At 47.7% G+C, this 13335-nt stretch overlaps 1 protein-coding gene across 1 annotated transcript; it reads right to left on the minus strand.

Annotated features, from left to right (window-relative positions):
• Positions 1-5130: 5130 nt before the first annotated feature.
• H6S33_011623 (uncharacterized protein) lies at positions 5131-7755 on the minus strand (the record flags this gene model as incomplete). The annotated part of the gene is made up of 3 exons (XM_044843005.1): positions 5131-6836; positions 6897-6944; positions 7011-7755. The coding sequence occupies 3 exons, from the start codon at positions 7753-7755 to the stop codon at positions 5131-5133; spliced, it is 2499 nt and encodes an 832-aa protein (XP_044696391.1).
• Positions 7756-13335: the final 5580 nt, after the last annotated feature.

Genomic DNA, 13335 nt, shown 5'->3' on the forward strand with positions numbered 1-13335 from the left:
GATAGTGTTCAGTCTTGTAAATTTGCTACTGTAGATTTGTTGTAGACTCTATTACAAGTAGCTCCGATGAGCGATGTCGGGGATTATTGGCGATAATTTGGCGGGGGGGTTAATGATAAGAAGAAGAAATTTGATCTTCCGAGGCAGCAGCTGTTCTAAACCGGGCCCTTACAGTGATCGAGAGAGGATACACAACAGCCAGGCAGAGCAAAGACAAGCGAAAAGGAAAAAAAGGACGCTTGGATAAAAGAGAAGAGGGAGGGGAGGGGGGGGGAAGAGAAACGCTCTGCTGCTGCTGCTGCCAAACTGTTAGTTAATTGTATCGATGGGATGCTGTCGAAGTAGATGTTGAGGAAAGAGAGGTGGACCTTGAAGACGGAGGGCAGCATTTCCCATTTTAGCGTCGCTGGCTCACAGTTCTGTTTGTTTTGAACTGAAAGCTTGGCATCCCGTTACGGCAATCTCTGCTGGCGCCAAGTGCTCGGCAGTCACAACAAGGTGTTGCTGCAGCAACGCCGGCCCCCTTTTCTGGCCGATAAAGCTCCCACCTGAGCAAAGCTGAGACCCTAACTGATGAATCAGAAGTGGAGATCCCATATCAAAACAATAACAACACACAAAAACATTGCCCAGCCACACCCGCTTTTTGTCTTCAGGGGACTCTTCTCATCGTGTGCTGTTCTGCTTCTCCCCCCTGTGGACTCGCTGGTATTGCTGGTATTGGTTCCCATTCGTCATGGTACTACAGCTGCCCGCAGCCCGCAGACCCTGCGTTTGTAAATGAGCTCATGTCGCCATCATTTTCACCTATCAACCTCCTGTTCTCCATATCACCCCGCACATCGTAACCCAGGGAACGGTACCCCACTAACCTCTTCCTCTAAGTGCTCTACTCTTCTCGATACCTCCCAATCGCTCCTCTTCCCGTCCCATCTCAGTGTGTTGCCCGTTTCTGCCTCCGATGAGAATGTAAATAGTAAACAATGTCATCACAAAGAGATGGCCTAGCTCTTGAGATCTCCATCCCTCAGGTCCAGAGCAATAATGGCTACAGCTACATATTCCCCGCCCCCCATAGCTACCTGCAGCTTCGGGTTCTCATGTAGACTTAAGTACCCATCCAGAACACAACCTGCAAGACATCATCCGTCACACGGTACCACAAAAAAGGCGTTTCCGGCCGGGAGTATATCTTGTTTGTTTGCATGATGAAATTGCAATTGCAATCTGCTGAACCACATCAAACAAGCCCGCTGGAAAGCAAAACCGTTTTTGTGCCGCCAACCACTGCCATGCCACTGGCAAAATAAATCATAATAATAATAAAGAAAAAACTGCCGAGGTGCAGCCAGCGCTGAAAAGTGCAGATTGGTCTTGGAACTGTTTGCTTATCGGCGGCGGCACGGGTGAGGGACGAGGGACGAGGGAGAGGGGCAGATGAGATGAATTCAATGTTTACAATAACATCATTGGCCCTATTGGTGTAACCTTTGTTTTCTTTCTGGCGGCAGGTACGCAGCTAGGTAGGTAGACATATATCACGCATCGATATAGCTATAGGTACCCCAACATCAAGGTCGATCAGGGGGGGAGCTATACAGTGTTTAGATCCCAAAACAAGGATCCACCATCCCGAGAAACACAGCCCAGTCGCTCTGATGCGTATGTACCGCTGACTTTGCAAGTTTGAGAGGCGGGAACCGCAACATGTCTCGAAGTGAGGTACTCTAGGTACGGGAGTAGGTACCGGCCGGACATGGGGAAATTCAAAACAACAAGGGTAGCTAGCTAAGTATGTAGAAAGCTCCATAAATAGCATCCAATTCAGGTACCTGCCTCAAACACCAACCGATAAATAGGGAGGGTGAGTATCCCCCTCCAGATCCGTAACTGATAATAAACAAAGATCTGTTATATGATTGGATATCACGTGTTTACCTGAAGAGATTATATTTGGTCGTTGGTTGTGAGTGAATTTTAGTCACGAATTATCACTCGTCGCCGTTTCTGACTGGTTGGTCATTTCCGATCCTCGCTGCTCTACGCAACACCAACCAACGTAGGGTCAAGAGTGACCCTACGAATCATAGCCAACTCACGACGCTCGTCCATTTAGATGTCCACATAGCTTTGACCTCGATAATTCGTGACACCCCAGGATCAGGGTTGTGTGAATAGTGCCCGTTCCACGTGTCGGTATATATGGCAGGAGCACGGACTTCAACGTCGCTAGGATGAGAAAAATTGGCAATGAGCCAATTGTAGATTGTACCAACAAAACATAGTTACTGGTTCGTACCTGAATATAATACACGTGTAAACTGGGCTGTGCTGACTGGGTCAGGGCAAGTAAAAAGCCGTTGTCAAAGAGGATGTATTTTCGGAGCACTAATTTGTGCAATTTACATGCCTGTTGAGATCCTATGATTGCGATTCTAATTTGGAGTATGGCTATCGATTTGGCGAAAGATGGTGTTTGGGTTTTGATTCTTTTTGTTCTATACATACATAGTTAAAAGTCAAGCACCATAGCCTTTAGCTTTGGCTTTTGGCTTTGATTTACTAGACTTCTGGATGTTAATTATACTCTAATACTTCAGTAATACATACAGTGTTTTAGTTCTGATTTAAGCAGTTACACTTCAATATTGCCTCAATAATCATCACCCCATGACCCAGTAGGGTACGCTGTTACAAGATCATTGACATGGTCAACCAAGACCACCAAACCCAATCAATATCCCCACCCATCTCCACTCTCCACCCCAAATTGCAACGTCCCCACAAAACAAAGCACATACGTGTACTTCCGCGTACCTACCCCCCAAAGAAGTCTTCACGTGATATACAAGATGAAACAGAACCCAGGAAACAAAAAGAGCACAGCCTCCCCCTCAAATACCCAATCTCGAGATCCAACCCAGATAGTCCCCTTCCTCCTTCCCCGGATGGAGGGGAACAGTTAGAATTTGGATTATTGAAACATCTCCCCACTCCCTGTGGTGGTTTCACACGGACACAGAATGGAATGGGTGGGTGTGGGATATATACGCAGAGATAACACGGCCCCGATAACGGAACCCGAAGCTGCCAAATCGTGGGGAAGGACGCATATCTGTGTCCCACGGCGCACCAAGATGAACTACTCTATGTGCCCTCGTGTGTGTGTGTGTGTAAGAGTGTGTGTGCTAGCTGATTTCCAGGACCTATCATACCAATCATCATTTAATGTAACGTCGGGAATCGATGCCTGCTCCCGTCTCGATATCGCGATATACTTTTTTGCTGCATTCGTGTTCTGTCAGGTCGGGTGCTTGCTTGCGCGCAGGACTAGAGCAGAGTATCATAGTCGATCGTTGGGCACAGCAGTATGTGTTAGCGTTTCCTGTCTGAGACGGTGCCGCGGCGGGTCTACTTGCTGCTTGTTGCTTGTGCCTGCAGATGTAGTGTTGTGTTGTCGCATCGCACCGAGGTCACTGGAAATCACTCGTGTCACTGTAACAATAACAGTCGTGCAGATAGGTAGGGGTGTGGAAGTGAATATGATTATTGTAAAGCCGTTAATTAACAATCTTAGAGGGCAGAAACAATAACAGTTATATAAACAAGACAAAAGAAACTCGTGAAAAAACTAACTGTAGAGTAGAGAGTGACTAGAAAAAAAGATATTAAGAACGAAGAATCAAGAAGTGAAGATATATAAAGCCCAATCCCATATATATACAGCCAGCCGTGAGATATGAATAAAGAAGGAAAGAAGTAAAAAAAAAAGAAAAGAAAAGAAATACCCCGTTAATTCCCGATGCATGATTCCCCCGAACCCACCCCCCAAATCCCACCGATTCCCAGAGACCCATATAGAGAAAAGGAAAGAAACAACTGGAACCTTATGCCCGACCTAAAGACACCCTTTTTATGAGATTCCCCCCTACCCAAAGGAAATAAGAAAAAATGACAATAATAATGATACAAAGTATGTACTCCAGATAAACTATTGCGCCGATATAGAAACACTTCCTACCTGGCTAGCATATGCGGCAGATCGAATACAGTAATGGGTGAATAATGGTATGGTTAAATGATATAGAGGTACAAGATCGGATACAAGATCGAATACAAGACTTTTTTTGGGTAATGATATATATCGCAATATGCAAGTGAAATGAAATAATGCTGAAAAGGAGCGTGGTGGTTTAATGCAGTAAAGTATGAATGTAGCTTTAAAAGGAAATAAATGAGTGTGATAGCAAGTGAGTGTGAATGAGTGTGAGTAAGCAGTATGTGATGCAGAGTATGATGTATGAACGGGAGTCGATTTCAGTAGGAGTTTCCTAAGGAAGCCCGCCATAACCGTACTGTACTAGCCGTGGCCCAAAATGAAAGGAAAAAAGCAAGAAAATAGCCCAGAGAAAAACCCCGACAACGAAAGTAAAGAGAACCTAACCCGTCCCGACCGACCAGAGCAACCCACAGACCCCCCCGCCTACCCATCCCAATCCCAATCCCATCCCGTGTCCATTCCCAACAAGGTGGATATCGCACCCGAAAAGCAAAAGACAAAAAGAAAATAAAAGAAATGGAAAAACAGCACAAAAATAGTTGACATCTATCCCCACCTCCACTAGTGCATTTCTCCACTTTTTTCGACCTTGGCTAACGCCTCTCCCCATTATTTTTTTCTTTTCTTTTCTGGATGAGTGGTTTGGGTACCCGGGTGGGTTGTGTAAATCTTCCAAGGGACGGTTGATTTCCGAGTGCACAAGGTAGGGCCTGCTGAGTTGGTAGGTAGAGAGAGGTAGGTACGTTATGTTATGAGGTTTGTATGTATCAAATACGGTTCGCGCAGGGAAAGTTGGTCATCCATCGACTCCAAGTGAATAGGAGCAAGAAAAGTAGGAATAAAAAAAAGATAATATAGCAACAAAAAGCAAGCCCAAAGCAATCCCAAAGATAAGTAAAAAAAGAGAAAAAAGAACCAGCTAAAACATAACCACAGATCTGGCTTCCAAAGGATTTATGAAATAGAAACACGATAAATCTGCAAGAAAGAAAATAACTGGCGATAAATGTACAACTCCCCAATAATAATATTGTTGGGGATGAATCAACACGCAATGAAGAAATAGGAAATTATTTTTTCCAAAAGGTGAACACTTTGCTCCACCTTTTTGATTTTCCTTCCTTCTTTTCCTTCCCTTCCTTGACTGGTGGTATGGGCAGGCTGCCTACACTTCCTAGAACCGGCGTTGCGGGCATGTTGTGGTAGATGCCACTCATGGTCATTGTGCTTGATGAGCTAGTGAGGCTAGGGACGTCATCCACGCTCATCCTCATCTCTGGGCCAGGTTCACCAAGGAAGTCCGAGTAGGTGTCAAAGCTTGTTGCAGAGTCTGCGTAGTCTGTGGCGAAATCTGACAAGACTGGTGTATTGGGGTTCGATGTTGCAGTGACAAATGTAAGAGGAGAGTCAGGGGGGTTCGTTGAGGGATGAGGGCAAAGGAATGGGCTTGATCCAGTGATGGTGGAGACAGACGACGAAGTAATGATATCGGCTGGAGCACCTTTGCGTGGTGAGATTGACACTGACTCCACGTTGGAATCTGTTGTTGATGAGTTCATGGAAGAGATACTGCGGACAGCCTTGACAGTGGCCACGGATACCGACAACGACGCTCGGTGCGCGTGCCATGAATCCTCACTCTCCGGCTCACTGTTTCTCCTCATGCTCCTCTCGTCACCAGCATCCTCAGAACCCCACTCCATCTCAATCCCCTCTTGCCAGTTCGCGCCATCGGCCTCGTCAACAACCTTGATCCCAATGCCAAGTCCCTCACCTTTGCCTTCCTCATCCTCACTCTCGCTTTCCTCACTCTCGTCCTCCTCAGACACGTCATCCATGTGGCCATCATCATCACCCTCCTCCAAAGAAAAGAGAGTCATCTCTGGCATACTCTCGCTTCGTCGGTGGAAGTATCCATTTGTCTTCAATCCAACCGCAGAATGCATCCTTCTTGTCCTTGCTGCAGCGAATCCAGCAGCAGGCCCAACCGGTGTCTTGAATGGCTTCAGGGCCGCGTCCAAATCGATAACGGGACCTTCTGTAGTCTCCGCAATGACGATGCTCTCAGTGCTAGAAGCAGGGTGAACAGAGTCATCCACAGCCATGAGAACGTAGTTCTCGTTCCACGCTGCGGTAATCCATTCATTTTCACCAGGCACTTGGTTTTCTGACCCAGGTACTGGCGGTGTAGGTGCTCTCAATGACTGGCGCTTAGTGGTGTGACGGAGACCTTTGCCCTTGCCGAGAATTGTACCTGCCCAGTTCTTGATCTGCTTCTTGCCCTTCTTCTTCTTCTTTTTCTTGTCGGTGGTTTGCTCATCGGCAGACATACTCTCATGTTTACTAAACGGTGCCTTTCCAACAAGAGGTGAGTAATCACTAAGAGCCTTTTTATGGGTCTTCTTTTGAGCCGGCTTGGTTGGTGAGCTTTCAGCACTGTCAATAGAAGGAGAGGCGGCAGCGGGGCGTTTAAGCGAAGGAGCGGTTTCAGGGAAGTTTTCCGGGGCAGTCTTGAGAACAGGGGACGATAAGATAGCCCCTGCAGTTGAAGGTCGGTCGCTAGTAGCCCTCAATGCGGCAGTTGGCAAGTTCAAGGTTTGCGAGTTGCTTCTTGTTCGCCCGTGTGGTCGTCGGCCAGCTGCAGGGGCATCCATTGTGGTGTTGATAGGTGGGAGAGCTACAACTGGCGCTTTGATAACAGTAGCAATGCTGCTGATGCTATCCTTTGCTGAGTGACCAGCGGCGACAGGAGCACTGGGGATTCCAGACTCGGACCCTGGGATTATTTCAACGTGGTCAATGAAATGGACGCGGCTTCTTCGGTCGCCGGCCTCACCCATAGACTCAACAACAGGGACAGCTGGTGAAGGGAGAGGAGAAGGAACTAGAGGGGTATATCAGTTTCCGTACGCACGCATTTCAACGTAAACAAACAAAATTATAATCATACCTGTAAAGCCAGGGCTCACAGGAGCACTCTTACTCAAAAGGGGGCTGGAGCCTGCGTTACCTTTCGGTTGAGCGCTAGCATCAACAGCACCACCCTGGTTTCCAGCACCACCAGTGCACGCCAACGGCAGACTCGGTGCACTCTGGCTCAAAAGACTCCACACATCGCCGCTCGAGATTGCCCCGGACCTGCGATGGGCGTGACCTCTGCGAACTCCACTTGGGGGAAGCGGTACGAATGGCCTAGCCCTCTCAGTTAATGTGCCTGGGACCTGAATGAGATCCTCCTTCCTTGTAGCCATAAGAGGCGGTCCTCCAATCATCTCACTTCCTGCACGCTGGTGACCTCCCTCCCTTGAACCTCCTGCTGGGCTGATGCTCGCGTTAACGATTGTTGGCACTGTTCCGCTGGCAATTGTCCTGTGACCGGGTCTGAGTCCTCCTGTAAGTGTAGGTCGCTCGTTTGACTGCTTTGACGAAACCGAGGAAAGAGTGTATCCGGAAGAACTCGACTTTGGTCGGTTGTTGTTCAAAGAAACCAAAGGTCCAGTGCTGCTAGGCGGTACTGAGCCACGTCGAGGGGGATATAATGAGTTATTTGATGCCATCTGAGGGAACGTGAGAGTCGGAAGAAGCGACTGAGACCTTGTGTGAGGCACTGGGAAAGAGAAATTGGGGTTAATGTCGCATTCCAATCTTGTAATTGACAAGTCGCGAGTGTGCGAAGGCTGCGCGGTGGTGGCCATAATGATTTATTACTATTGATGGATTATGTCTTGTCGCGGGTACGTAGATTAGGTATAACTAGGCTTGAAGAAGGAGTTTTTTTATTTTGTTTTTGTTTCTGGTTGAGAAACAAGATTTGATTGTGTTCGTGACGAAATTAAGGTGCGGATTCGTACAGCGCGTGCGTCGGAGTCTCGTGCAGAAAGGGAACTACTGAATTGGTGTCAATAACCGGACAGAGACCAATGCCACTACTACTGTCTGAGTATCACCCGGAACAACCGCTGTCTCCATCCACCACGCGGGCAGCCGAGTGCAAGGAAGGGAGGTAGGTAGTAGATGGAGGTATAAAATATTCCGAAAGACAAAACGGAAACGGAATTGAGAAGTGGGGAGTGAATGAATGATGAATGGAGAGGGTGGGTGGGGGACTAACCGACTTTGGTTCCTCTTGTGTGGGGAAATTTAAATGAAAGAAGAAAAAAATAACACAGCGAAAATCGTTGGAAAAAAAACAGGAATCCGAGTTCCTATTGCTTTAAATAAACCGTTTTTTCGTATTCTTCACTAGTGAAGAATGTTATGACGGGTAGTTGTTGGTAAAAGAATCGAAACAAATGTGACTGGTCGTAGAAAGAAGCGAAAGGTTCAAAAAGGACAGGACTCCAAGAAACAAAGATCCAAACTGCTAGAGCTGGATGTCTTTTTTCTTTGGAAATTTTTTTAACGAACTGGTAAGTAGTTCGTCGTTGCAGTTGAGTTGCAGGTAGGTGTTGGTCAATGCCCAAGACGTAGTAGTGGTTGTGGTAGTAGTAGTATGTAAGTATCGCTTTCTTCTCTTCAAGTGACCGTTGAATATCCAACACTCCTCTGTAGTGCTTCTTCTTGCTGCTTCTGCTGTTGCAAGGTGGATGGCTTAAGCCGTGGTTGGTGGTGTTGCTTTCCCTTTGAGTGGGTGTGTGAGTGGTTGATTGTTGGATCTGTCTGACAGGTCCACGAACGAACGAACGAGGGGACGGCCGAACAGTAGCGGACAAGGGGAGCAGTGACGGTATTTACTGGTTCGAGCCGTAACACACAACAGAACACCAAGCAAGCGGCGTAGAAACTTATGCGACGAGTTGACCAGAAAAGTGATCAACAGCGATCGGTTCTAACCCAGGTGACCTCGAGTAAACGGGGCGCAGGGAGGCAAGTTTGGTTGGCAGCAGTAGTAGTAATGGGGGAAGGGGGGGGGAGGGGTGAGAGTGTGGATAAAGGAAAGTGGTCAACGAAAGCACAAGAAACACAAAAAATGAGAGGACGGCCAACAGAAGTTAGGCCTAGCAAACGTCGAGGGGGTGTCAAAAAGAGGGAAGGAGGAGGAGAGGGGAGGGGGAAAGAGAAGGAGGGCAAAAAAAAAGGAAGGGAAAGAGTAAAAGAAGAGTGTTTGAAGATGTTGGGGAAGGGGGTGTAGGAGCGAGTGAGCGGAGAAAAGAGTGGCGGCGGATTCTCCCACAGCAGCCAAACAGGAAGGGAAGGAGCCAAAGAACGCGAACTACTGCACCAAGCGAGAGACAACAACCCAGACGGAGGTCCCCCAGTCAGCCCCATCCAGGCACACTCTCACCCACATCTGTACCTAACTAACGCACATCATCATAAAATCCCACTCGTCACATCTGACTGAATTGGTACCTGGTCGGATACTCTAGAGTGCCTCGCATACAGAGCTTAAACTCGGCTCTCTTCCTCATGCTCACTTCATTCATTCACCCACTTCATTTATTTTGTCTTTATTTTTATTTAGCAGGTAGGTTTCCATATACATACATCATCCTCCTCCCTTATCAATCACATCTCGCCAACTGCGGATACGGTGCTCCCGTCAGTTCAGTTAGTTGTGATCGATTGATTGTTTCTCGCCTCTTCTCGACTCCGCCTTCTCTTTCAGGTACGAGAAGCGGAATATCATCACAGGCAAAATGAAAATCCCCCCCCTCAGCAGCACCAGCAGTAACAACATCTATCGTTCTCTCTCATCCCATATCTCTCGTCACTAGTGTGGCAGCATCTCTCTAACTCCCTACACCCTTTTATCCCGTCTCTCTACTCTGACTGGTCAGAAACTAACCAAAAGTCACTTTGCCGCTTCTCTGTACCACACGCACAATATAATACCTAACATGATAAATTCAAAGGGGACAAGAAAAGTGGAAGTGCTAATTGGTTTATTTTTTTTTTTCGGTTCCTGAATTATGCTGAATAAAGCCAAGTTATCAGTACTTACATACGACTGACTGCAGGTCCGAAGTGAATAATCCTTGATCGTGCATACCTAGCTGGCGGTGGCAGAGGGGCAATTATTTTTCTCGCAGCGGCTATATCTGCTAAAAATAATACAAATTCAAATAATAATAATAAACCCAAAAGCAGGCAGGTAGAGAGGGCTCCCCCATCCGCGACTCCCGAGAAGAGAACTGGTTTTATCCTCTCTCGGCAACTCGCATCCAAGATTCGATCATGACAAGCGGGAAAGTAGAGTAAAGTATGGGGGGAATTGTTCGAAACCAAACCATCATCCTCCCCCCCGTTCAAAAACAGCCAGGGAACGAAATGCACACAACATGGACCAAGAGCAGCAGCAGCGAGCGGGTGTGTTGTAATTTTGCAATTTCCCCCTTCGGCCTTTCCCCCTACCCTATCAACCCACGTCGATGATCTATTCCGCAAAGGGACCGAGATTGGATCAAGCACCCTTTTTTACCCATGGTGAAACTGGCCGCTTCGGGCTTGGTCTTTCTTTTCTCTGTTGTTGTTGTCGGTGCGGGAACTGCTTTGGGGGAGGGTGGGTTTGACATGAGCGACGTCGAAGAGAGGAGGGCTTCTAAAGCACTTCTTTACTGAATCTTCTCCAACGGTTGACGTTCGAACGGACCTTACCCTCTGCACTGGGTCCCGCCCGCCCGCGCGCGCGCGCACTCGCGGTTTGACTGAACTGAACTCTGGTTGACTTTTACTTGGGAATGGGTCTTGTGCCTGTGCTTGTGCTTTGTTTCTCAAGAAGTTTTCCCTGGTTGATTTACTAGATAAGTAAACAACTAACTCAAGCTGCTGCACGACGCATCGGGTTTTTGTGTGATGTGTGATGGGCATCTAAACCAGATGGCCCGGCCATACTTTCCGTAACCTGACGGCAAACCACAGAGTGGAAAGAAAGAAAGGGAAAAAAAGGAAATTGAGTCTGAGACAACTCATGACATCGAATTTCGACCCATCTGCATTTCTCAATTCACATCACATCACATCCATAATTAGAAAATTGGTTTTTTCCAGGCAGCCGCAGAAGCTCCTCCACTTCTACTAACCTCCTAGGTATTGGTACTCGTATCCAATTGATAAAGGCACAGCACATATGCTATATCTAAGTATATCAAAGTACCAATCCCTCTAGAGTATGTGACTCGTCGGCTGGCTGGCGTTATGATTGCGCACCCTTTGCCTCCTGGCTTCTTATTATTCGATTCGTTACGCTACTCTACCAGCCGGGGAACCCTGTGATGTTCTTTTTTACTTTTACTACTGTATCTGTACCTTACCGCGGGGCGGTTTCTGATTGGCCTCTCTGTAGCCTTGTTGCCTATACGGGTGAATGGAATCAAACTTTTACATTTTGTTTATGAGATGGCTGAGAAGCTCATTTTAAACATACTTTTACTTTTACATGCTAAATGCCAAATGGTAGATGGCAGAAAGAATTTTTCTGTTGGGCCCGGTCAAGCCATGAATGATTGATTGACGTGGCGTCTGCGTTTGCGTTTGCATGAAGGAAGAATTGTGTTTCTTCTTCTGCTTGATCATCTCGAATCTTAATCACAAGTGCGGCTCCGCCGCTTGCTCCGGTCTTACGGCGTCCGGGTCGGGCTCCGTCGGGGTTTTATTATGAGCGAATAACGTTTTTGGGAGAAGCCCGAGAGCTAGAGTTAAATATAGTGAAAGTTCCTCTTGGCCATGGAGTAACCACCAACAAATTCACACACCACGAAGTTTTACTGTATACATAGTCGGAGTGTTTGGTTTCTCTACCACCTACTTCTTCTTCTGGGTGAAAGGCCCGGGCCCGGGGGACGCATACCAAATATGCGTCATGGTATTCAGTCTCGCTCGTTGGGTTGGGTTGGGTTGGCAGTCAAGTCAGTCAGTCTGTTGGGATGGGCAATATCTTCCCGGATCCTGCTTGCGCGTGCGCGATGCAGCTGAATGAGATGAAATGAAATTCGAATTCCTTGGGACGGAGAAAAAAGGGGGGGTGGGGGGGCTTGGAGAAGATGTCTTTGATTGTTTGTTTGACAGGACACTGCCGAGTTTTCGAGAACATGTCCGGATAACTCTACGTCTGGCGCACACTCACTCATTCTGGAATCTGGATACGAGACGATACTTATGCATATGTGAGTGATCGCTGGTGATGATCACCACCCACCATAAGGCTGAAGAAGCTAGAAGCTAGAGCAAATGGGACGTGCGGCCGCCGGATGGGCCCGCAAGAACAAATTGCGCAGCTGCGCAGTCAAATCAAACCTTTCCCACTCTTTTTTTTTTGTCGCGCGCGTCTTTTTTCTTAAGCTTGCTTGATTGCTTGCTTGCAAGGTGCCGCTTGGCTCTTGACGGGACTCGGTGGTTTCGAGATTAGTGAACACGTCATTATTCGCGGTTCTAATTCCGATCGGATCCTTCCCTTCCTTTCGATCTTCAAATTTGCGCTTCAAGGCTTTCAAGGTCAAGGTTCATCATATACTGCTTCGTCGGAAATCAACCATCTAGAGTAGCTGTCAAGTTGCAAGTTAAGTGCTGCGCCGTTGCGATACGACGGCCGGAAAATCTATATATCGGTCCATACAGAGAGCGCACGCAGGGCCTGGCTAGCTAGGGAGGGCATCTGATCGGTTTTCTGTACCTGCATACAAATATCCCGGGGAAGGCTAGGCTAGGCCGCAGGCAGGCTGTTCCTGATCCCGTTTGGCTGGCTAGCTGGCTGGCTGGCTCTCTCTCTCCCATCCCACACTCGCTCTCAACCATCCATCCATCCCATCCCATCCCATCCAGGCACCGAACTGCACCCGACAGGGATGCCCCCCCCAAAAGTGAACAAACCAGAAAAGCGAAGTGAAATAAAAAATATCGGACGAGCGTGCATCTGCTGCAGCACATGTCTGAGGTGTGTGCGGCGACGGCGGCTGTTTTGTCCACTGAATTTTTTCGGTTCCTGCAGCTCGCATAAACGAACCATCGGATGTCGCACAGATCGGGACGATTACAGTTATCCTGGATCCCTCCCCCCCGCGGGGCCCTCGAGAGCTCTCGACTCCTCGGCTCCGTGGGTGGTGTGTTATACTGCTCTACCAATATCAGATATGCACATACAAGTGAAATATTATTTTCCGAACGGCCGGGATAAATTATAACAATAATCTTGTTTTTATTCCACTGCCATCTACTGCTGAAGATCTCGCGGAATGGAAGATGCAGATGTCATGTTTTATTGTGATTGCCAGTGTGGTGATTTTATTTATTACATTTGGATTACTCGGACCAATCAATCCCCACAGCCTGAATCGTTC

Source organism: Morchella sextelata, assembly GCF_020137385.1.
Source record: "Morchella sextelata strain SCLS chromosome Unknown scls_6, whole genome shotgun sequence".
Taxonomy (NCBI): domain Eukaryota; kingdom Fungi; phylum Ascomycota; class Pezizomycetes; order Pezizales; family Morchellaceae; genus Morchella; species Morchella sextelata.